We start from the raw sequence: 27,677 nt of genomic DNA, 5'->3' as shown, positions 1-27,677 counted from the left end.
GATGTTTGTGGAAGAATTATTATTATATTATAGTTATTTTTCGTATAATTATTGTTGACCTTTGATCACTATCTTCTTCTGTTCGGTTGGCTTTAGGTCAATAGAAATAAAAAACATAAAGTTTGTTTTTTAATGTTGATTTATTTTTGATTTTAACGCGTGCCGTTTCTTCGTGTATAGTCACTTTTTTTAAGAAATTGAACGTTTTATTTATATTTTATTTATTCAATATATTTATTCAATATTGCATTATTATTTTAAATATCTAAAATGTTAAAAATATTTTTGGTAACTAATGTGGGAATACACCAACGATTTTTTGTAAGAATTTAATTTATCACAGACTTATATTCCGAATGAAATGTTATATATAAAATTTTTTACAACATTAAAATCGAAAAGAGGCAGTTGTTAAAATGTGGTTTATAACAATAAATTGTTGACATAAAAATACGTTTGTTAATATTGATCTATGCATGTTTTTCTGCCATCACCCTCTTTTTTATGCCAAGTTGCATACCAGTCTCCGAACGTAAGATAATACCAAGTATTGGTTTAATATCGAGTCCCAGTGGCAGCAATTCATATTCTCGCAGAATTTTACAAAGGACAGTTTTCATTTCAAGCATTGCAAAACGTTGGCCGATACAATTGCGTGAACCAGCACTGAAAGGAACGTAAACGAAAGAACTATTGGCAGTAGATTCATTGTGTCGATCTGGTTTAAAATCATTTGGATTTTCATAAGATGATGGTGCTCGGAGTGCATTAAACAGTGATATTATGAATTGTGTTCCAGCTGGAATTATACCATCGCCTATTTTAGAGTGGGCTGTAACGTCACAAGAAAATACATTGAAATTTATTGGGAATATTTGCAAATGCAGTGAACAATATTATGAATTTTTACTTACTGTAATGAATATCTTCTGCAATTTCTCGCCCGATAATAGGCACCGGTGGATATAAACGCAATGACTCTTTTATGACACACTCCATATATTTTAATTCATTTAACTTAGGCAAAGTGAATGGCTCGACAATGTTTTTTCCAAAAACATTATATATTTCATCTAAGAGCCTCTGCTGGACATCAGGATGTCGTGACACTAGATACAATGTGAAACTAAGCGCCGTAGTTGTTGTATCGTGACCTTCAAACATAAATGTGTCCACTTCCTCGCGTATATCTTCATTTGACAATGGTTTGCCATCAACTGTTGTTGCTTGTAGCAGAACATCCATTAGGGCCATATGTTTCCTTATACCAATATCATGTGGATCATGATTCTCATTATTTGCATTGGATTTTAATTGTTTTTCCAATTCTTTGCGCCTTTCTTCAATAACATTTCTTGTGAATTTGTGCATAGTACCAACAAGTTTATCGTGTCGTAACTTCTTCAACGGGCATAAAATAGAAAATTGCCATTCATGATTAAGATAGAATCGAATAATACGCCAAATCACAAGACTAGTCAATCTGTAAATATAAAACCAGACACAGTAATAGGCAATATTCTCCATTTGCTAATGTGCTCATGTCTTCGTATCAATCAGAAGATTTAATTTTTCTTCTTTAGTCCATTTCCCTTAATACTCACTCTTTTACCGCCTTTGTATATGGCATATTTTTATCCGTTTGAGCATTTACATTAACACCCATAGCAGTTTCCGTTATTATGTCCAAGGCAGCTGAGCAAATATACGGCATAATGTCGAAAGCTGTCACGCCATCAGCTCTCTCAGATAAGCAATTTAACAGTACCGTTGATTGTCTATCAAAAACTTCGATAAATTGTTCCAATATTGTGAAGTGAAATGTCGGTGTTATAATTTTACGCCGAGTGTGCCATTTTTGTCCGTCACTCATTAGTAAACCCGTACCAAGCCATGGTTTTAAAATTGTGTATAATCTTGACTTACGAATTTCTGTGGGATGTGCTAATATTTGTTCGAACAGCTCAATATTTGATGTGATTATAAAAAGATGATCCAATATCCACCCTTTTATTATGTCTCCATACATTGCATAAACTTCAAAAGATTTATCCAGCATTTCTATACAAAGAGAGGAAGAAGACAAAACTATTAAAACAACGACTGTGGGATTAAGCCTGACTATTTTGAAAAGCAAAATAGAAGTCGTCATCCCAAATAAAAAAGCCAACCCTCCTAATTGTGAGACCGGGCACTGCCGAGAAAGTGTTGGTTTATTGCTGTATTAAGAAATATTAACAAATTAGTTATGTTTTTTCGGTGAGACTCAACGAACGCATAGCGGTGGGAAAGATTTGGTTTTGTTTGCAAGTGAAGTGGCTCGAGTTTAGGTAGTGCCAAAGAAATTCTCCGTCAGATTGTTTCTTTGCGCACGTATCTATTTTAGCTAGCAATTGACACTTGGGTATAACAAGTTTCTTGTTGAAAAACAAGAAATAAGGGAACTGATGAAGATCTGTGACGAGATCTGAAACTATAGTATTCCCTGCCTTACCCCTTGGTAAACATCGCCAATTTTTTTCCCACTAATAAATTAAAGTTGTTTTAATAAAATATTAAAACAACGACTATGGGATTAAGCCTGACTATTTTGAAAAACAAAATAGAAGTCGTCATCCCAAACAAAAAACGCCAACCCTCCTAACTTTGTCGCAAAGACAAAGTACTATCATAGACTAATTAATGTAGAGACAAAGAATGGCTCTCACCATTTATCTGCGGCGAAACAGATGTCGTTTACGCATGTTTGTGGTTTGAGTGACAGCTACTTGTTTCACTCAAACGAAAACTCCTAAAAATATTAACATTTACGAACTATATGCCTATCAAAAAGACTGACATAGTTAATTTCACATGTAAAGTACATTTTAAAGTGGCGAAGTTTGCAAACAAAGATCCTAATTGGTAGAAAAACAAATAAATTGTTTTCGAAGTTGAGTCATTTGACTAGCCCCAGTCTGGCTTGAGTCAGATGACTAGCCCCAAATCGATTCGTGCGACATCTGGTTGAGAATGAAAAATGAGAGCGTTCGTAGTCTCTACTTAATTAGTCTATGGTACTATGTAAATAAAGATCCGTCATGGTGCACAGGTTATCGCTAACCGATCGCCATAAAATTTCGTACCAAGCAAAATTTTATGGAAGTGATACCTTGAGATGTCATGATTTCACTAGATCTTTTGCATTGGTTCAAATGAAGTCGTGAAAAATCCGATCTTTTCATCAGCATTTAAACCAATGGTGTGCACGGCCATCCACTGGTAGTTTCTGTAAAATACTCTTAATTTAATTAATTCAACAACACTTGGGCGTTTAAGTATTTTTTTAATTATTCTTTAATAATTCATTTGTACAACGATTTTAGACAACATTAATGCTTAAAAATGTTGAAATATGTAATGAAACAACAAGAAAAATTAAATAATAATTCTCCCTTAAATATTCTCTTTTCCTATTTTGCTCACCATTGTTTTATACTAGTGATGCACAAAACAGTACTCTAGCGTAAATTTGTTTTTTATTCTCTTGCGCTCAGTCGTTGGCGAGAAAATCTATTAAAAATAACATGTTTAAATTTTGTGCTCAATCGGAGAGTAAATTTGGTACTCTTAGCACTACAATCACATATATTGTTTTGTGCATCCCTATTTTAAACCAATGGTGCACAAGAAGAGAATGCTATTTTGGGTTTTTGTATGAGAAAGAGAGTTGTAGTTAACGTTTTCGTAAAGACGCGTGCATGGCTGATTTAAACCAGAGTGAGGCAGAGAAAGTTTTTGGATCTCCCTTGTGCTCTCAATGAGCGTAAATTTGTTGTTGCTCGCAACGTGTTAGCATCTACACCAGCCATGCACGCTTCTTTACAAAAAAGTTAACTACAACTCTCTTTCCCATACAAAAACTCAAAATAGTATTCTCTTTTAGAGTTTCAGAATGTTCTGAAGAATTGATGGTCACATTATTTGGAAAATTTTTAGAATGGTTACTTGTTTCAACTCTCAACAGTCTAGTTGTTACTGACCACAATTTCAGAAATTATGTAAACTTTTCTATATTTTATCGAGTTTGATGCGCTAGATGCAGCTTTACCTAGTTCATTTGTTTCACACATAAGTTCTACTACTTCAGAGCTACAATACTGCTGAAGACTGCAAAGCAAAATTCTTATTAGTTTCGGAGATAAAGGACCGATCAATGGAAAAAAGGCTTATTTTAGGTCGGTATAGATGAGGCCATAAAATTTAAACCCGATCTAAGAACACAAAACCCAATTAAGGTTTTTGTAGTCTCAATATGTACTTTCAGAAAATGCCCATTAGAAGTTGTTTGCATTTCCAGTGTTGCACAGTGATATTGGCAACTTATAACAGTGTGTTAATAAGTTTGTATTCACGCAAGATATAACACAATAACAAATCAAAACATTTGTTCTCTTTTGTACGCTCTTTCTGTGCATTCGGGTCGTGTGCGTGTAAAATTTACAAATATATAAGACTAATTATTTACAATAGGTTTGATGTTGTCGGAGACTCTAAATCAGGAGGAGGCATTGTGACTCACAAGAGAGCCAATGTGCTCTAAGTGAGAGTAAATTTGTTATCGCTCACAGCCTGTGTAGATGCTAACACGTTGTGAACAACAACAAATTTACGCTCATTGAGAGCACAAGAGAGACCCAAAAATGTTCTCTGCCTCACTCTGCTCTAAATCACAACCAACGTTGCTAAAACTCTCATCGTATTGATAATGTCATTGCAAAGGGTTGGTGAAAATGATATGCCAAAGCATTGGTGAAAATGACGTGCCAAAGCATTGGTGAAAATTACACGTCAAAGCATTGGTGTAAATGACTTGCTTTGGATCCAAAAATGAATGGACCCCAAAAGATGTCCATGCTCATATAAAATTCATCGATGAAGATGCTAAAAAGATGACATGCCAGATCACTTGCACCCATGATTGAATGGCATCTTTGGCATCGAACATTTTGCTGGGAGGTTTTAAAAGGCAGTGGTATCAAACTTATTGTTGTAAATTTGCCAACAACATAAATAAAATTTTTAACATAATATATTCAAATACATATCACCAATATTTTTGAAAATTTAACATAGCTGAAGCCAAGGTTTACCCTTTTAGAACACGCGACTTGCGATTGTATATTATACAAATTAAATATTTTTAGATAAAATTAAATGTTTTTGGACGTGGCAAAAAATATTGGCCTTAAAAGATAATATGCGTGGAAGCTGTGGCTATATTTATGTTAAAAAATGGGTAAAAATGGGTTGAAGCCACCATGTCTTTTTTTGTTTTCTCTCGATTTGTGAGTAAACCATACTTCTCTCGATTTTCCTGTCCAAGTAAAAGCAGAAGCAAACTAGATAAGGATAATCTCACTTATGCACTACTTTTCAAAATTTGAACTGCTTCTACCATTAAATGATGCTGACATTTTGAAGCCAGATTTACAGTGTTTTTTGAAATTTTCTTCAAATTTCATTCCGCAAACAGGTTTTTAAAAAAATCATATATAGGATTGTAGTACTTGCGATTCTGAGTTAATTGATACGTATATTGTGAATGTAGTCTGCACAGCTTCATAGAAATCTGCATCCAAATGCAGAAATTTTTCTAAAAATCATATTTTTCGGGTCTAATATTTGCAATTGTCTCTAGAATACTTCGTACTCCATTGCACATTTTAGTTTTTTACGTTCCGGATCCAATAACTCAATCCATCTACTAAAACGCGAGTTACGAGAAATTCCAAAGTAGAAAAATCATCTAAAATTGTTTTTGAAAATATCGCGTATTTTATCGCGTTTTCTGCAGATCGTTTCCACTGCAATGAAAAAACAAGTGCAGCATCTTCGTTTTAGCGGAAACAGAGATTTAAAAACTTCACTGATAAGGAAGCTACGTTAATTTTATCCCAAAAAATAATATGTGATGCTACATCCACGGTTCTTGATTGATCGCCTTCAAACAGATATATATCGATGTAGATTTTCATGGTGAACACTGAAATCGGATGCGGACAAAAATTGTATGCACTTTGCGCAAATTAGCGATATTTTATAGGTTTTTTAATGCTAAGATGCAGCCGATGCTACATCTGAGAGCCCAAATTATATTTCGAGAAATATATACAACTTAATAGATATAGCCTTGCTGTACATGAAAATCACATGCGGACAAAATGATTTTGATAATTACGCGATTTACACGTATTTTAAAATTCATATAAATTAAAATGGGTTATTTGACCTCTATTTCCATTTCAGAAGCTTTGAGATATATCTTCATCAACCCAATTACCTTCCCTAATGGAAAAGCTTTAATATGAATGGCAATAAAGTAAAATCTCTCTATTTTATTGGGAGATTTAAGCAAAATGAAGGAAGTATTTCTACAGATTTTTACAATATTTTCTACTAAAAATATTTTTTTCAAACAAAAAATAATTTTTTTGACCAAAATATGTGCTTATTTTGGCTGTAACATCGAAATTATAACACCAATCTGTATGATTGTAGTCTTTTATGTAATTTTATGACCACTAAATGGGCCTTAATTTTGAAAAAAGTTGACTTATATTCAATAATTTATCAATTTTATGTACATTCCGCGAATTCTGTGTAACATTTTGCAGTTATTATTCAATCTACTCGCTGAAATCACTTCGAGGGAAATTTTTTGTAACAATTGTGCTCATTAAAATAATTAGCGTTTTTATAATATTTTCTTTCTTAAAAAGCGAAATAAAAGCGGGATAACTTAAAAGCGCAACAACCAAAAATTGGCTCGCGACAAAATTCTTACAGGGAATTTTTTTCTTAACCTACATATCAAAAATCGTTGATGTAGCGCGAAATAATGACAATATTCCTGATATGTATTTGACTTATTGTCTCGATGTATTTGACATATATTGTATGACAATGACAACTTAAATCCACTGGATTTGCAAAACCAAGCATAGTCTAAACGGGGTATTAGATGCATTTTCTCTAAAGATCCCTACCTCATGATCATTTGTCATAAAATAACAAACAAACGAAATGTTTAATGGAGTGCAGTTGGAGTCCATGTCGAAATCTGAACTGGTGATGGGAAGATAATCAGCCTTATTACGGTAGGCGTTGTCGTACGACGGATTTCATAGTCGTTGTCGAAGTTGAAAATTTGGTAAACAAAAGAAAAATAACAAGTGGTCAGCGTCAGTTAAATTATATGCATTTCTTTTGTATTACAATTAAGAAACATGTTAAGTGTGGCTTTATTTTCTTCCGAAGATGAAGATGAGTATACTGTTGGCAAGTTAAAAACAAAGCGGAAACTATTGAGACAACAGTCAAATATATTTTCAATGACAAATTCTCAGTAAGTACAAAATGAAATTACTTGTGTTCCAAACTATAAAATGTTTCTTTTAAATTTGTTACCTACTTTAGAATTAACATGGAAGCTTTCAATTATGTTTTGGAGCAAATTTTGTCAGAGCTACACGATCGGAAAAAGTCAACGAGTGTGCCAAATGAAATAAAACTAGCTGCAACGCTGCGGATACTTGCTGAAGGAAGTTACCAAAAGGGTGCTGGCAATGATTTCAGTGTCAGCTCCGCACAGGCGTCAGTCAGTAAAGTTTTCCATGAGTACATCGAAGCAATGCATAAAAGGCTGTGCCAAAAATGGATATCCTTCCCCACAAAGGAAGATCAAAAATATGAAATTAAAGAATATTTCTACAACTGGATTTCTTGGTGCATAAACGGCTGTATTAAAATTATTACCCCAAGTAAGGAGGAATGACTGAAATACTTGAACCGGAAAGGTTTCTACAGCCTTAATGCAACAGTGGTATACTTTAAATTAAAAAAAAAAATAATGCACATATGTCTTATATATCATAAAAATTGTCCTGCAGGTTTGCGATCACAAATTAAGCATCAGATACGTTTCTGCACATCATCAGGGATCGGTTCACGACTCTTTGGTATGGAAGATAAGTGATTTAAAGCAACATCTGAGGAGAAATTACGAAAATGAAGACAAAAATTCATGGTTATTAGGTAAACAATTAATTAAGTTAATTAATCTTCAATTTTTATCTATTTATAATTTCAGGCGATGGAGATACACCCAGAACCAGATTGGGCAAAAATACGAACATACAACTATATAAAATACTGTTACGAGGGCGGTTCGGAAACTTCTTAGTCTATCAATGAAAGAGAATAGCTAGTTTTTCAAAAATATTTTTATTTTTTAATATAATCTCCTGAAACTTAAATACACTTAGTCCAACGCTTTTCTAGCAATTCTATCCCTTGATTAAAATAGTTTTCCTCAAGGTCTTCAAAATAGTGGTTTACAACTGTAATTGCATCTTCATTTGAGGTAAAACGCTTGCCAGCAAGGATTTTTTTTGATTTGGGAACAAGTAAAAGTCACTGGGAGCTAAATCAGGAGAACAAGGTGGGTGGTCAAGCAACTCGTACTTTAATTCGTTGATTTTACTCGACTCCAGACGAGTTTTTTTCACGACTCCGGCTCCGACTCCGACTCCGGGTCGACTCCGAGAGTGAATTCCTATACCATTAAAAATGAATAAAATAAAAAAGTTTTTGTCGGTTTTCCTTTTTTGCACGAGTATATTTTGGACGGAATTCTTCCGCGTGAGAAAATCTTTAAGCTTTCAAAATATGTGAAAATGAAGGGGCAATACAAATCATAAGGGCTACATGCAATAAAAATTATAAGCAATTCAAACTGGATGTAACCCAACATTTTAGTGTGCTTAGCCTTAAAAGGAGACCCCCAGTTGTAAAGCTCAATAAAATCCATTTTTCATGATTTTTTCCGAGAAAACTACGTAACTTATTACGTGATTTTTGTCTTCATCTGAAAGCGAAAAATATTACGAAGTTTTGAGACCGTCTACGAACCCCTGTTTTTATTAAAGCATTTTGCGGTGCCAACCACAACACTTCCTGGAAAACTGATAAGCCAATTGTCATATATTTTGGTGGCCGATTTCGAGAAGAACACAGTTTATTTGCCGCATACAAAATAAAATTCGGCGCTCACATTTTGAACTTTGGTGTGGAGTGGATAATTTTATTGAAATATTTGAGATATATTCTACAAAAAAATATTCTACAAAAATGTTGCTAGGAATATTTTATGTAGGGTCGGTCCACTAAGACAAGAAATCGATATTGTCATGTTTCCATTGTCCTTTATCACTTTTACCCGATCCTTTCTCATGAAAACTCTATGATTATGTATTTCATTGAATTTCTTATATGCTAATGCTTGTGTAGAAAACTCGGATACACATGAACTATGTCTGTTCCTGGCGGACAGATCCGGTTATTTGAATGTCTACATCTAATGCCCTCATTGAGTACATAAAGAATCCTAGAAGAAAGATTCGCCGTTTGTCAGACTTCTGAGTTATGGCCGGATGAATCTGTCGTTGACAAACAACGAATTTAATCTGAATTTGATATATAGTTAATAGATTATGCGAAATTTACCGAAATACATAGAGACCACAATGTCTTTAATAGAGGACAAGGATGATTTCTCATGAGAATACAAATAGACCTTTGTGAGAAGACCAGTAAGACTTCTGACGAAAGAGGTTAAAGGTCCAATCTTAATTTTATTGCCATAGAACTTTACTTTTGTTTGCAAAAATGTAAAGAATCATTTGGATCAACAAAATAGGGATGAATAAACTACACTTCAGAGGATAGTAAATATTCTGTGAATTGTCCTTTAAATTAGTATAAAATACCGTTTGCATATATGTTTTCTTATAATTTTCTTTTAAAATAATGATTTAGAAAAATGTTCTTGTTCCAAATTTAATTCTATGTTTCTATAACGTGGAAAAAATTTTGCCCGGAGTCGGAGTCGAGTTATTTTTTCCGACTCAGACTCCGACTCCAGCAAAATTGCTCGACTCCGACTCCGAAACCCTGGTTAAAACACTCTTGTGCGCTGGTGCGTTGTCTTGATGAAAAATTATTTTTTTGTGTTGTAAGCCAGGACGTTTTTCTCGAATTTGTAATTTTAATTGATCCAAAAGGTTGCAATAGTACTCTGAATTTATTGTTTTACCCTTTTGCAGATAGTCAATCAATAAAATACCTTTGAAGTCCCAAAAAAACCGTTGCCATAACCTTACCTGCCGATTGAATTGTTTTTGCCTTCTTTGGGGCACTTCCCCCAGCTTCAGTCCATTGTTTGGATTGTTCTTTTGTCTCTAAAGTATAGTGGTGGATCCATGTCCCATCAACAGTTATGAAGCGACGCTTAAAATCCATTTTATTTCGCTTAAAACGATCCAAACAAGATTGAGAAATGTTCATTCTTATGCGTTTTTGATCGACTGTTAACAAATGCGGCACCCATCTTGCAGAAAGCTTTTTCATCTGTAGTTCTTCATGCAAAATTAAATGGACTCGATCATTTGAGATGCCGTCCACTACGTGGTTCATCTTCAATGCTTGTACGACCACGTTTAAATGCAGCAACCAAATTTTTTACTGTTGCATATGAAGGAGCACTTTCACCTAACACATTCACCATATCATTATGAATTTCTTGTCCCGATAAACCTTTTTTATGTAAATATTTAATGACAGCACGCATTTCTAATTTTTCCATTGTAAAAAAATTGCGGATGCGTCTTTTTTGAACACCTGTTTCTATATGAAGGAGTTGCCAAATCGAAACTAAATTTAACATGTGTTCATAACAGAGATGGACGTTTCCAAAACACTTAACTTTTTTCTGTTTATACCGCGCTTTTTGTGCTAGGCAAAGAAGATTCCGAAATGCCCTCGTATAACAAAAAAACTGAAATTTCTGATGTAAACTTTTTGATGATAATTAATGATAATTCATTAGGATGATGTCAAAGGGTTAATGAAAATGCTATTCTAGGGAATTGGTTAAGATGCCATGCCAAAGGGTTGAAAAAGATGTCGTGCCAAAGAGTTGCTGAATATACCGTTCCAACGGGTTAGTGATGATGAAATGCCTAGGATCTGAAAATGAATTGCATCTTTTGGGGGTCAGGCTCTTGTAAAAAGAATGAGTGAAGATGCTTAAAAATGACATTCCATTTCACTTGCACCCATTCTTGAATAGCGTCTTTGGCATCGAACATTTTTCTGGGTAAAAGGATGTCAATTCTAAACATCCAAGGAGAAATATCTAAAATTGGCGAACTCTATTGAAGTTATATACTTTTTGTCAATATTGCATATAAAATCAACTAAAAACCCCTTAAAATAGATTAACGTAACGTTACACAACATTTTTAAATTTCATGATTTTTGGTCAAGTCGATATAACCAATCCGTCCGTCTGTCTGTTGAAATCAAGATCCAGCTCGCAATATTTATACCCTCAGCATTTATGCTAACGACTGAGGAGAAATTACGAAAATGAAGACAAAAATTCATGGTTATTAGGTAAACAATTAATTAAGTTAATTAATCTTCAATTTTTATCTATTTATAATTTCAGGCGATGGAGATACACCCAGAACCAGATTGGGCAGAAAAACGAACATACAACCATATAAAATACTGTTACAACAAAAAAACTGCAATTTCTGATGTAAACTTTTTGATGATAATTAAAGATAATTCATTAGGATGATGCCAAAGGGTTAATGAAAATACTATTCTAGGGAATTGGTTAAGATGCCATGCCAAAGGGTTGATAAAGATGCCGTGCCAAAGAGTTGCTGAAGATACCGTTCCAAAGGGTTAGTGATGATGACATGCCTAGGATCTGAAAATGAATTGCATCTTTTGGGGGCCAGGCTCTTGTAAAAAGAATGAGTGAAGATGCTTAAAAAATGGCATTCCATTTCACTTGCACCCATTCTTGGCATCGAACATTTTTCTGGGTAAATGGATGTCAATTCTAAACATCCAAGGAGAAATATCTAAAATTGGCGAACTCTATTGAAGTTATATACTTTTTGTCAATATTGCATATAAAATCAACTAAAAACCCCTTAAAATAGATTAACGTAACGTTACACAACATTTTTAAATTTCATGATTTTTGGTCAAGTCGATATAACCAATCCGTCCGTTTGTCTGTTGAAATCAAGATCTAGCTCGCAATATTTATACCCTCAGCATTTATGCTAACGAGGGTATATACACTTTCATACGGGCAAAATGTGCCTCATCGAAATAAAGGTTTTAGACCCCAAGTATGTTTGGACGAAATGTGTTTCAGACAATTTGGAGTCGATTGAGCAATGTCCGTCCGTCTGTCTGGCTGGCTGGAGCGCACGATAACTCTCGAACGGATAAACCGATTCGGTTCAAATTTTGGCTTTCGTAATATTTTGCCCAAACTTAATTTAAGTTCGAAGATGGGCTATATCGGTCCACTCCTTCCGGTACCTCCCCCCCAAAAGTTCGAAAATGTTCGGAAAATTTGTGCACACGATAACTCTTGAAGGGAGTAACCAATTTGTTCCATATTTTGATCATCGTGAAATGTGTACTAGACTTAAATAGGGTTTCAATATGGACTCAATCGGTCCACTCCTTCGGGTGCCTCCCACACAAAATTTCGGAAAAGTTCAGTTTAGGGCCATCTCTCGAATCGCTTTGATTTTTGTTTTAGCAACATGTATTCACTGCCCTCCATACGACGCACGGTGGTCGAAAGTACTGATCTAGCGGCGCGAAATTAATAACTTGCAAACGAATTGAGATACCTCACTGAAATTTTGCACAAACTCAGCTTGTACCTGTGGGTAATAATGTGTCAAATATGAACAATATCGGTTCATGTTTTGGTAGGGTTTCTAGTGGTCACAAAATATTTCCACCAAAAATTATGGACATAGGTGCACGTTTTGATATAGCCCCCATGTAACCGTACCTCCCAATTTAAGGTATTTTGAATATCAAGACCACATTTTTCAACCGACTTGGCTGTAATTTTGCATTCCGTGTTCTCACTGCGTATAAAATCTTCTTACAAAACATTTTCAATATGGATTTATGTTTCGATGTAGCCCCTTTTATGGTATCCCCGATTCGTTGAATTTTTACTTGTTATCCCATATTTAATAACATATTTAGCTATAATATGGTATTGTAGTGTCTCCGGGGGTAGAACTCCTCCTTGCAAACATTTCTCAAGATAGATCCATATTTTGATTTAGCTCCCATACAAATGCACAGCTAAATTTGTATGAATTTCATGAAAAATCTCTTATTTTAAAAGTGCATTCATCAAAAGATTTGCAAATATTTGCAGCCCTAATGTGGTTATTCCGTATCCAGAGAGTCCAATTTCATTCTCCAAAAATTTATCGAACCCAAGTTCGGCCAAGTTTACAAGATGCACTCTATGGAACAAGCGCGTACAACCCATAAAAACACTAAAAAATTGAATTTTTTGAAAATTTATTGCTATATAACTAAGTACCTCCAGACCCCAAACTAATTTTTATAATTTAAATCACACCCTCTGCTATTAATTAAAAATAAATCTTGTCCAGTTTCATTACGAATTTACTTAACATTAAACAAATATGAAGTTATTTTTTTGCTACAATTTTTGAAAATCTGTTACAACAAAAACTCTTGTATTTGATAGTGAATAACTGAGTGAATATTTACAACAACAAAAATGAAAAAACAAAATCTTTGTCTGCAAAGTGTCTGTAATCGATACAATGGAAAATATTTCGCAATTTTTTAGCTCAATTTTTTTACTTTCACGCCGCTAGATCAGTGGTTTCGACCAGTGTGCGACGGTACAAGTTTCATCAGGGGCGAGTCCATACTTCCTGAGAAAATAGCCTGAAAGTTGCATAAACCCCTATGACACCGTTTGAGGTGGTTGGAGCGCAAGATAACTCTCGAACATAGTATAAGTTTGAAGATAAGCCATATCGTACCACACCTTCAGGTACCTCCCCCACAAAAGTTAAAAAATGTTCGGAAAATTTGTTTTTACGGTAACTCTTGAAGGTAGTGGCCGAATTGGTCTATACTTTACACACCTTAATATATCTACCAGATATAGATCAGGTTCAAATATGGATTATATTTGTCCACTACATACGGTACCTCCCACACAAAATTTCGGATATGTTCACTTTAAGACTTGATATCGAATCACTTTGATTTTTGTTGAAGCAACTTGCATTCGCTGCTTCAATTACGATGGTAAAGGTTTTTTTAGGGGCAAGTCCATACTTCTTGAGCAAATAGCCCGAAATGTGTAAAAACCCCCTATGGCACCATATGTTGTGGCTGGAGATCCACTTCCATAACGGTCAATGTCGATCCATTCCTTTTAGTATCTCCTCCGCAAAACTTTTGATCATTAATCCTAATCAACATTTTTGTCGCTTCAAAATTTTTAAAAACCCATAAATACATACGTATTTTGGGAAACAAATGTTTTAATATACACAGGCTGAGGGTATATCTCTGTCGGCAAAGCCGACTGATACTTTTTACTGGTTAAGATAGACCTTTATAATTTGGTACAGAAGTTTCTATTATTTCTACGTTGTTTGGTATTGAAAATAGGCTATATTTTTTCATATAGACTCCATATAACGGTACATCTCAATCTCACTGAAATGGCCGAAAATTATCGGTATATATAACGGCATCTCTTGATTTTCGGTATTTTGAAGATTTTAGACACATTATGCCACCTAATGGGATGAACTTTGGTATTTAGTCTTCTTTGGGCCTACTAAACTTTTTCCCACAATTTTGTCACTGCAAGTCTACTTTTTGTTATAGGCCCCATACAACGGTACCTCCCAATTCTGGGAATTTAGAAGGTTTTATCCACATTATCTCATCAAAATGGCCGAAATTTGGTATTTGGTCCACAGTCAAATTCAGTTTAATGCTAACCAAACTTTAAGTAATACAAGGAACTCTTCCAACTTACGGATAAAAATATGCAGATTAGAAGTACCAAAACAGCGAATAGAACCATTGTTAGCCCTTATAAAGTCTTGAAGGCGCTGGAAAAACAAATTTTATAAAATCGAACCTTTTTTATTGCCTCATTTTCAAGTACAGGTAGAATATAATATGTTGCATTTCATGTCGATTGGACAAATATTAGCTGAGATATGAGCGTTAGCAATGGAAAATTCATTGTGATTTGTATGTAACATCGGAGTTTTAAATGCGGTTTTCTCGAAATGTCATTTAGGAATGCGGTGCCCACTGTAGCTCGAAAACGGATGATCCGATCTTCATATGTTTTTGTGGGATTATTATAAACATAAAAAGCTTGTTTGAAAGCAAGAGAAAATGACGGATTTATGCCAAAAAAAAAAAACTATGCATTTTTGTAGTTACTATCGAAATGTTGATCTTGACAGATCACAATATTTTTAAAATGGATATTATTTAATTCCGCTTCGCTTAAGGGCAAGATAATTATGTTCTTAGTGATCCCACAAAAACATATGCTGACCGGTTTATTCGTTTTCGAGCTATAGTGGGCACCGCAAACTGCTTTAGAAAAAACAGTGTGACCTATCACAGGAAAACAAAATCTTCTAAACAAGTTTGGCAGATTTCTTGTAAAAAATCATGAAAAATGTTTTTTCCTGCTCAATAAGTGGCCATAACCAATCAATAATCATACTGTCAGGAATACAATAAGGACCAGGAATTTGATCAGGTGTATTTCGATACTTTTTCTATTTTTTCCTATGTCAGACATTGTTAAACAAAGGCACATTACTCTACCAGAAATGCTCTCACATTTATTTCGGACAATCATTGTCGTTAGGTACACCATTTCAATAACAAGTGTTAACTGAGCTGACAAACTGAATTTATATGATTTAAGTAGATGCATTTCCAATAATTATAGAAAGAATAAATTATCGATTAATTAATTTGCTTCACACGCCACTAATTGTGTTTTTAGTTTTATGCATAGTACATACAAACCAACAAAACTGACAGACATTAAAGTATATTTCATTAATATCAATGTCTAGCTAAATAATTACTTTCCCAATCTCTAAATGATACTTTTCATATGATATTCCAAACATTTTAAGCTAAACAAAAGTTTTTATTTGCCAGAAAATTGTCGTAAAATTAAGTTGACTGTGTCAGTTTTGAATTATGGTGTGTACTCCTCGTTAAGCTTAGAGTTTTCAGTTAAGCCAGGTTTAATATCAAATGTATTTTTTTTATGTTATTGCTAACAAAGGTTAAGTAATAAAAAAGCTACGCTAGGTCACATAAATCTGCTCACAACAATTAATATGACATGTGTCACCACGATTATGGAGTGAAATGAAATGATACCAAAATGGGGATTTTAGTGGTTTAAAATAAAGAAGTAAAAAACAAGTAAGAACAGCGTTATGTTCGGCCGGCCGGGCCAAACGTTTAATAACCTTCACCGAGAGTTGTCTTGAAGTAAAATGGAACAATTAGTTTTCTTTCTTTTATGAAAATACTAAGCTCTTGCGCCATGCTAACTGAAGAATATCGTTTTCATTTAAACATAGTTAATACCAATGAGACATCGATATACAGCCTTCAAAATACGTATAATCTGGCGGTATCTTTATATTGGGAATATACGAAATTATGAACCTGCCAACATTACTGAGGGGTTGCCTAGCCGGGGAATCGAACCCACGACCTTCTGCGAGCAAGGCGAGTGTGCACACCATTGCACCACGGTGGCACCCAAGACGTTGATCTATACTGATAAATTTCTGGGGAGGGGAAGTTTTTTTAGCTCCAAGGAAGACCAACTACCAATTTTGGTCATTTCGGTGAGATCGGGAACGTGGACCAATACTGATAAATTTCTATGGGAACGTTTTTTAGCCCCTAAGAAGACAAAATTCCTAAAACCTTCAAAATACTGAATATCGGGAGGTACGGTTCTATGGAGTTATATTAAAAAGGGGACCGATATAGCCTATTTTCAATACCAAACATCGTGGAAGTTATAGAAACTTCTGTACCAAATTATATAGCTCGCTGGATCTTGATTTCAACAGACGGACAGACACACGGACATAGTTATATAGACTTAGAGTTGTATGCGCATCAAGAATATATGTATATGGGGAATTCTAAGTGAAATCGGACACTTTTCCAAATTAGGTTTTAGATTTCCTTTATTTCTTGCTGTGGTGATGCTGCTCATCGGCAATACATTTCAGTATATTTTCATATTTTTTATACCCTATACCACACTGTGATAAGGGGTACTATGTCTTTGTGCATTTGTATGTAACATGCAAAAGGAAACGAAATAGACCCATAGTTCCATTTTGGGGATATACATACATATAATCACTCTCTGAGTCGATTTATGCATGTCCGTATGTCCATGTATTTTTGTTCGCAACGTACAGGTCGCATTTTTTGTCCGATTCAGCTGAAAATTTGGTAATTTAATTTTTTTAGCCATAGGTAGAACGCTATTGCGCTTGGTGAAAATCGGTTCAGATTTGGATATAGCTCCCATATATATTTTCGGCCGATTTGACGTATTTGCTGCATCAAACAAGCTATATACGTCCGATTTTGATGAAATTTAGAATGTGTGACTGAATTCGGTCTAGAAATAAGTATGCCAAATAGTATCGATATCGATTCAGATTTGGATATAGCTCCCATATATATTTTCGGCCGATTTGACGTATTTGCTGCATCAAACAAGCTATATACGTCCGATTTTGATGAAATTTAGAATGTGTGACTGAATTCGGTCTAGAAATAAGTATGCCAAATAGTATCGATATCGATTCAGATTTGGATATAGCTCCCATATATATTTTCGGCCGATTTGACGTAATTGCTGCACCAAACACGCTATATACGTCAGATTTTGATCAAATTTAGAATGTGTGACTGAATTTGGTCTAAAAATAAATGTTTCAAACTACATCGAAATCGCTTCAGGTTTGGATATAGCTCCCATATATATTTTTGGCCGATTTGATGTATTTGCTGCACCAAACACTATATATATGTTTGATTTCAATGAAATGTGGAATGTGTGACTGAATTCGGTCTAAAAATAAATGTGCCAAATTACATCGAAATCGGTTCAGATTTGGATATAGCTCCATATATATTTTCGGCCGATTTGACGTATTTGCTGCATCAAACACGCTATATACGTCCGATTTTGATGAAATTTAGAATGTGTGACTGAATTCGGTCTAGAAATAAGTATGCCAAATAGTATCGATATCGATTCAGATTTGGATATAGCTCCCATATATATTTTCGGCTGATTTATCCAATTTTGATGAGACTTGGAATGTGTGACGGAATTTTGTCTAATAATAACTGTACCATATTATGTAGAAATTAGTTCAAATTGCTATAACCGATATGTCGTTATAAGCGATAGGGTTATAAAGGGCTCCAGAGATTTGGGACTTTTGGATATCGTCGTTATAACCGATATGACGTTATAAACAACGACGAAATACATTTTTTTGTATTTTTTTTTCTTATTTTATCAGCTATACAGGAAAAACAAAAGTATGAATTTTTTTACTAATTTCGTTCATAATTTTTGTTGCCCATAATTTGAACGTACCTCTTTTAAAGTGAATGGAAAAATTTTTTTACTCATGCACACAATACTGTTTTTGCAAAAGTATGAATGCTTTTCTAAAATACAAAAATAAATTTCATAGTTTCTCCTACGTTAACCACTATTTTGTGGCAAAACCGGTTTTTGTGCTTTGCCTACAAAGATATGGTGGATTTGCTTCTATTGTTTTTGTCTTTCCTCACCTCCATCGTATCTACGCGCACATTGACTGCGTGTCAGCAAAGCACAGCAGCCTAAACAACCACCACTACTCACCGCTACCACACTAACCAACCACCATAGATTTCGTTTGTTTTCGGAAGACACTCACCATATCAATAGCACTAATTCGCAAATACAATTTTTGAATTACAGTCGAAATCGCTTATAACGTCGTCGTTTATAACGTCATATCGCTTATAGTGACGAAATCCAAAAGTCCCGAATTTCTGCCCTTTATATTCCACACAAATAAATATCGCTTATAACGTCATCGCTTATAACGTCATATCGGTTGTAACGTCGTTTTTTGTGAAATATTTGAATTTTGCTATCGGTTATAACGTCGAACCATACGAGGAAGAACATTTCTCTCAATATTTTGTTGTATGTATATTTTTTCAAACTCAAATAAAATACAACATTTATCTTCATTCTCATTTCGTCCAACACGTGGAATATATTGTTGAATTAATTGCCATCCTAACAATGTTTTCACTTTTACCACGTATAATAGGAGTTTTAGATGAAGGCAATTCTAACGAAGAAATTGAGGATATTACAGGATCAGAATTTCAATTACTGTCAGTGTCAGATTCGTGTCTTGCTGTCGAAACTCCTCAACAATTTATTTACTCAGAAGATGTTACAAGAAATGAATGTGTTCTGGAAACCCTTTCAAAACTCAGGTCTGAGTTAAATTGAAAACTTATCTTTGAATTTAAAGCCTAAACTAAAATACCATACTATTTTAAATAGAACTATGTCCTATAATAACGTAATATATTTGCGGAAGATTGAATTTAATATCGTATTTTTTTATTTTGTTTTTAAGTCTTTAAAATAGATTTATACGTAAAAATGAAAAAGTAAAAATTGAATTGAATTTATTTATTTACTTAATTAAAAAGCCTATTTATACCCAAAAGTAAATATGCATAATAAAATGTCACCTCTTTTATAAATATCGTTTATAACGACTATCGCTTTTAGCGTCCAATTTTGGTCGGTCCCTTGACCGACGTTATAAGCGATTTTGACTGTACTTTAATATAAATGCAACATCTATAAATTCAAGCTAGTGCTGATGGACTTAGTGTGTATGTACGTATGGTTCACATTGTTCTGATTTACAAGATACTACATAATTAATTAGGAAAACCAATTAGAAGAGAACCCTTTAAAAGAACAGGAATTACAAAATTAAATAAAAAACACAACTAAATTTGAAAATAAAATTAAAAAATAGTTTCAAAATAAAATAAAAAAAACAAAAACTTGTATAGAAAAAATAAATGTTTGAAAAATATAAAAAGAAATTTGGAATATAAGCATTTTTTTTTTTAAGAAGATTATTTTAAAATAAATGCATTTGTTCATATTTTGCAAAATAGAATACATATATTACATGTTTATGATTCATTCAAAAAAGAAACCACCGGTATTTATTGCTTCATGAACTAGGTTCATAAAATACAAAAATCTGAACATTGGAAAATTTTTTTGAACACTATTCATATATTGAATGAATTATTTTTTTCTGTGTATCTAATAAAAAATAGAATAACATTTCGCAGTGAGCTTAGATGCAATTTTCACGATTTAATTTAATTTAAAAATCAATTTTTATCAATGATTGTTCTCTTAGATTTTCTTGACATTTTTCTGTATTAAACTTCGACTAATTACAAGAATTTTAATTCCTACTTGATAGTGGGATTCAAATAAATAAAGGCTATTTTTTCTTAATTTTTTAAAATCTGTCAATGCAATTTTTCCTTTACACTAGTGTGAAACATTTGTTATTCTACAAAAAAAAATTGTTGTTTTATTTAGCAATTTATCTTAAGCGTCTTAAAAACTGCTTCATTTTTCGATTTTGAAAATGGATCGTTTCAACAAAAACCAAAAGAGAATTTATGGTGAAACATTTCACCGTTCTAAGCAGAGCTGCTTTTATACAGCGCTATATTTTTAATCTCCATTCTTCTCTCGATTATGGCCGAATGTTCCAAACAGGGATGCCAATTTTGTGGTTTTCCCGCTACTTATGGTGATTTTTGACGTACAAAAACCACTTTTAAGGAGTTGTAGCAATTTTTTTATTTTCGTGATGCAATAAAAATTGTGATACAATAACACCAACTGATGTCTTCATTTGCTGTCAGAACATATGTCTAATCAAAAATTAATAAGAAATATTTCGCTTCTATAAAGAATATCTGTGTACAACATCTTTATTTAAGCAATATTTTTTCGTTTTTTTCTACCTTTTGTGGATATTTCACACAACAAATTTTGACAGCAAATGAAAACTACGACCTGAATTTGCCCGAATTCCCTTGTTTGTTTATTGTCATCACTTTTAAAGCAAACGAAAATAAGTATATTGTGAAGCAAGTGAAATATTCATATATTTATACCCTCAGCCTTTAGGCTAAAGAGGGTATATACACTTTGATACGACCAAAAATGTGCCTCATGGAAATAATGGTTTTAGACCCCAAGTATGTTTTTACAATATCCGTTTCAGACAATTTTGAGTAGATCAAGCAATGTCCGTCCGTCTGTCTGTCTGGCTGGTGCGTACGATAAATCTCGAACGGATCAATCGACTCGGTTCATAGTTTGGATATCGAAATATTTTGCCCAGATTTGATTTAAGTTCGAAGATGGGCCATATAGGTCCAATCCTTCAGGTACCTCCCCCACAAATGTTCAAGAATTGTCGCAAAGCTTGTGCGCACGATAACTCTCGAAGGGAGTAACCGAATTGAACCAAACTTTGCATATGGTAATACTACCTCTAGGCATACATCAGGTTCGAATATGGATTATATCGGTCCACTCCTTCAGGTACATCCCACAAAAAATTTGAAATAAGTGCAGTTTAGTGACACCTCACGAATCGTTATGAAATTTGTAATTTTTTTCGAGGCGTTGCACACTGGTCGAAAGCACTGATCTAGCGGCGCGAGAGTCAAAAAATCGAAATATAAAATTGCGAAATATTTTCCATTGTAACGATTACAGACACATTGTAGACAAAGATTTTGTTTTTCATTTTTGTTGTTGTAAATATTCACTCAGTTATTCACTATCAAATATAAGAGTTTTTATTGCATCAGATTTTAAAAAATTGTTGCAAAAAATTAACTTCATATATGTTTAAATGTTAAATAAATTCGTAATGAAACTGGACAAGACTTATTTTTAATTAATAGCAGATGGTGTGATTTAAATTATAAAAATTAGTTTGGGGTCTAGAGGTACTTAGTTATATAGCAATAAATTTTCAAAAAATTAATTTTTTTAGTGTTTTGATGGGTTGTACGCGCTTATTCCATAGAGTGCATCTTGTAAACTTGGCCAAACTTAGGTTCGATTATTTTTTGGGGAATGAAATTGGACTCTCTGGATACGGAATAACCCCATTAGGACTGCAAATATTTGCAAATCTTTTGATGACTGCACTTTTAAAATAAGGGATTTTGGATGAAATTCATACAAATTTAGCTGTGCATTTGTATGGGACCTAAATCAAAATATGGACCTACCTTGAGAAATGTTTGCAAGGAGGATTTCTACCCCCGGAGACACTATAATAACATATTATAGCTAAATATGTTATTAAATATGGGATAAAAAGTAAAAATTCAACGAATCGGGGGTACCATAAAAGGGCCTACATCGAAACATAAATCCGTGTTGAAAATGTTTTGTAAGAACATTTCATACGCAGTGAGAACATAGAATGCAAAATTACAGCCAAGTTGGTTTAAAAATGTGGTCATGATATTCAAAATACCTTAAATTAATTTTTGGTGAAAATATTTTGTGACCACTAGGAACCCTAAGGCCATGTTTATATTATAGCCTTTTGCAGGGTTAACCTTCCTTATGAGGATTTATTTGACGTATACGCAAAGGAATTGACATTTGAAACCCAGTGGGTTTGATAAATCCGGTTATATATAAATGTACTATAAGTACCAAATTACAGTTAATTTGGCTTAAATCCCCAAAATACCGAAAATCTTAAGGTACCGTTATAAGGGGGCTATACCAAAAATATCAGCCGATATTGTTCATATTTGGCCCATTATTACCCACAGGTACAAGCTGAGTTTGTACCAAATTTCAGTGACGTATCTCAACTCGTTTGCAAGTTATTAATTTCGCGCCGCTAGATCAGTGCTTTCGACCACCGTGCGTTGGCAGATGAATTTTAGTATAAATATTATAGTTCACTGACAATGTCGAGAGCAAAAAATTGGGAAGGTCGGTCCACGTTTTGGGAAGTCCCCATGCAACGGTACTTCTTTATGTTTCGGTATTTTGAATATTTCAACCAAATTGGTTGAATTTTGGGATGCGGGTTTTCACTTTACAAAAAACTTTTCCGATAAAAATTATGGACATAGGTCCACGTTTTGATATAGACTCCATATAACGGTACCTCCCGATTTTCGGAATTTTGAAGATTTTACATATGTTTCACGCCCAAATACGCCGAAATTTTGCATTGAGGGTTCCCAATGGACCAAAAAACTTTTCTGATAAAAATTATGTACATAGGTCCACGTTTTGATATAGCTCCAATAGAACGGTATCGCCCGATTTTCGGTATTTTCAAGGTTTTAGCCACATTAAACAACCAATGTAGCTGATATTTGGTATTTAGTCTTCGCCAGGTCTTGCGAAATATTTTTACAGAGAATTGTTGGTATTGGTTCACGTTTTGATATAACCCCCGTGGAACGGTACCGCCCAATTTTCGGGTTTTTAAGGTTTTAGCCACATTATCCACCCAAAATTACAGAAATTTGGTGTTCAGTCTTCATATATTTTTGTGAGTTTATTGAATACATCAAAATTTTGTCTTCAAATAAGAGAATTTTCCTTAAATTTTTTTTGACCGATTAATGGTCAATAAACGGCACATTTTGTGTTAAAAATCGAAATTTTGACTTTGTATTCTTTTCCTTGACGGTGTATTCTTTTTCGGGGACAAGTACATACTTTTTGAGATAATGGCCCTGGAGCTTCAAAAAATCAGCCGCCACTAACTAAACTTGGTTGTGCCTAACATAGCACTCGGGTACATACTTGGATTACGTCCAAATATGGATCGTATATCGTACCACTCCTTAGGGTATCTCCCACACAAAATTTGGAACATGTAAAGTTTAAGGTTTTTTATACCCTCAGCATTTATTGCTAACACTTTCACACGGGCAAAATGTGCCTCATCGAAATAATGGTTTTAGACCCCAAGTATGTTTGGACGAAATGCGTTTCAGACAATTTGCAATGTCCGTCCTCGAACGGATGAGCTAATTGGGTCCAAAATTTGGCTTTCGTAAAATTTTTTCAAAACTTAGTTTAAGTTCGAAGATGGGTAATATCGGTCCACTCCTTCCGGTACCTCTCCCACAAAAGTTCGAAAATGTTCGGAAAATTTGTGTGCACGATAACTCTTGAAGGAAGTAACCAATGTGGTCCATACTTTGCACATCGTGAAATTTCTACCACACTTATATGAGTTTCCAATAAGGACTCAATCGGTCCACTCCTTCGGATACCTCCCACACAAAATTTCGGAAAAGTTCAGTTTAGGACCAGCTTTCGAATCGCTTCGGTTTTTGTTGCAACATCTTGTATTCACCGCCCCCCATATGACGGTACAATTTTTATCTGGGGCAAGTCCTAGCCTAAAAGTACAAAAAACCATTATAACATCGTGTGTAGTGGTTGGAGCGCAAGTTAACTCTCGAACGAATCTGCCGATTGGGTCCACATTTTGACCTTCGTCATATTTTGTCCAAACTTAGCTTAAGTTCGAAGATAAGCCATATGGGTACACTCCTTAAGGTATCTCCCCCACAAAAGTTCAAAAATGTTCGGAAAAATTGTGGGCTCGATAAGTCTTGAAGGGAGGGACCGATGTGGTCCATACATTACACACCCTGATATATCTACCAAATGTATTGCAGTTTTGAATATGGAATATATTTGTCAACTCATTTCCGTACCTCCCACACAAAATTTCGGATAAGTTCAATTTAAGACCAGCTCTCGAATCACTTTTATTTCTGTTGAAGGTACATGCATTCGCTGCCTCAAATACGACGGTAAAAGTTTTTAAGAGGCAAGTCTATTCTTCTTGATAAAACTGCCCGAAAGGTGTAAAAAGCCCATAGCACCATATGTAGTCGCTGGAGAGCACTATAACTTTCGAACTGATCAACCGATTTGGTCCAAAATTTGCCTTTCGTCACATTTTGCCCAAACATAGTCTCAGTTCGAAGATGGACAACAACTTCTGGTACTACCCCCTTAATATTTAAAAAAATTTCACTAAAAATGCAAAATGCAAAATGTCTCTTGAACTGGGCAACCAATTTGTTCAAAACTTTGGATCTCCTAATATGTTGTCCAAATTTAGTTTAACTTCCAAAATTACCGATATCGATTTTCTGGTCCAAAATTTATGCGATGACCCACTGAAATGACTAGTGGGCGCGATATCTATCAAAAATAAGGTCAACTTCGTAATGGACTATGTCGGTCCATTCCTTTAAGTACCTTCTCCGTAACACTTTTGAATTTTAATCCTAATCCACACTTTTGTTGGCAAGTTCAAATGTCCAAAAAGGGCCACAAAATTCTGAAAAGACCATAAATACATTCGATCTGTCCGTAGATGATAGTTTAAATTCAGATAAGCTGAGGGTATATCTCTTTCGGCAAAGCCGACGGATACCTTTTTACTTGTTAGAGTCCAGATAGTGTTCAAAACTGCAGAAAAGCATGGGAATTGGGATATTTTATTGAAAAATGGATTAAAACGTGTATGTGCTATTTTTTAAATATCTCTCTTTCTGCATAACAGTTGGTCATAGTCAGTAGAGTTTTGTGGTGGTTTTCAATACAACTTTTCTGTGGCGATTTTTACCTCGGAACAGTTGGCATCCCCAGTTGCAAAACCCCGACCAAATGGCATTCTTGCGATATATTAAGGATTATGAGCTACATTTCGTGTAGACTATGTTGATTGTTAACGGAAAAAATACGCTTAAACTTCCAAAACTTCCTTGGTCACCTACAATATAGTATTTTTGAATTGGTGATCTGACATTTAAGTGCACCACTCCGGTTTCTATTTTTTCTGAAGTTGTATAGTTAATGGAAAAGTCAACTGATTGTTTTTAATTGTTTATTTTATGAAATTACTCGTGCGTTGACTTCGACTTATACCCCGTTTATATATAAGCGGATTTAACAAACCGACTGGGTTTTAAATGTCAATTCCATTGCCTATATTTGAAACAAATCCTCATAAAGAAGGTTCACCCTGCAAAAAGCTCTAATATAAACAGCATATTATTGTACTTAAGTCCATATCTACATTAGGCAATTTCCCTTGCGGCAATAGTCAGTTTGAAGAAGAGAGAGGTGAGGCATATGGTAATCCTTTGCCTCTCAACACCCTCTCTCACCAACAAACTTTCAATTGCCACGAGGAAAATTGCCTAATGTAGATATGGACTAATACAATTATTATTTGCAGCAAATTAAAGTTCTATTTATGAACTTATAACAACTATTTCCACTATCACTTTATTTTCTTCATTTTCCATCCACAGCTCTGAATGCGAAAATATAAAAATTTATGTCACTTTTTGTATTGAATTAATACCCTAGACAGACGGCAGCGTTAATTTGCATTAACTGCCTTAATTCAAATTAATTCGTGCATTATCCACATTCTTAATGCACAAAATCAAAGGAAATTTAAACTGAATTTAGCAATTTCAATATGGCAATGCTGTTGAAAATCAATTGTCTTTTGTCAAATGTCCATGTTTAAGAAAATAAAAAGGGAAAGCAAATCAGCAATTTTCGCGTTTCTTCAAAATAAGTAGTGGTCTTTCGCGAGTAGAATATCAGCTATTCGTTTTTCACGCCTTCTAACAAATCACTTTTTCAAATATTTATTTTCACAAAAAATTTTATTACCCACCATACCAATTCTATCGAAAATTATAACTTCTTCAAATGTTTTTTAATGTTTTGCAATATTTTTATAACATTAAAAAGACTCAAAAATATCGCGAATAAATTAAATTTATTTTTGCTTCATCGTGGTGAAATGGTCAAAGGTAGAAAGTGTATTTGTTTCGCATATTTTGGCGAACTTTTGTAAAGCTTTATGAAATGGTCTGCTGGGTACAAACAAACAGCTGTTTCATAAATGCAGAAACTATCGTCTGTCAGGGTGAAAAATTAATTCAAATTAGGACATTTTTAATGCAAATTAACTCTGCCGTCTGTCTAGGGTATAACACATAGATTTTCTTCTACTATTTGTTAATCTTACTGTCAGGCGTTAACGTTGTAGCTTCGCCGACACAACCCAAAATCGGTATGCAATAAGGCCCAGGAATATGATCAGTAAGTTTGCGACGATATTTTGTAGTTACATGGATGCGCAATGCCCACAGAAATGTTAATATTAATAAACCGATAAAGATGACCGTAAAGAACACCATTTCAATGACGAGCGGAAACTGAGCTGCCAAACTGATTTCATGTGTTTTAAGTAGTAAATTGTTTCACATGCCGCTAATTATTTGTTAAGTTTAGACCTTAATAAGCAACTCATTAAGTTTGATTTCATTACAAAGAAAAGGTAGTACATTTACAAAGCTTTGTTTTATTACAAAGGGAATTGAGAGTGTTGATTACATGCATGGGATGTGTTTGGAATACGGAATTGTTTGTTTCTAGGTGCTCAAAATAATATATACACTGTACAAAC

General features: G+C 34.1%; 1 protein-coding gene across 1 annotated transcript; it reads right to left on the bottom strand.

Moving 5' to 3' along the window:
• Positions 1-121: 121 nt before the first annotated feature.
• Positions 122-27,443, bottom strand: LOC141401662 (cytochrome P450 4d8-like). Its single transcript, XM_073982000.1, has 4 exons — positions 27,237-27,443; positions 1,605-2,061; positions 915-1,483; positions 122-832 (listed from the first exon to the last, which is right to left on the bottom strand). Exons 1-4 carry the CDS (start codon positions 27,406-27,408, stop codon positions 471-473), a joined length of 1,560 nt encoding a protein of 519 aa, XP_073838101.1. The 5' UTR covers positions 27,409-27,443; the 3' UTR covers positions 122-470.
• Positions 27,444-27,677: the final 234 nt, after the last annotated feature.

This window comes from Musca autumnalis, unplaced genomic scaffold, assembly GCF_047663935.1.
Source record: "Musca autumnalis isolate F117 unplaced genomic scaffold, ASM4766393v1 scaffold_4, whole genome shotgun sequence".
Taxonomy (NCBI): domain Eukaryota; kingdom Metazoa; phylum Arthropoda; class Insecta; order Diptera; family Muscidae; genus Musca; species Musca autumnalis.
This window is presented reverse-complemented; position numbering and strand designations above follow the sequence as displayed.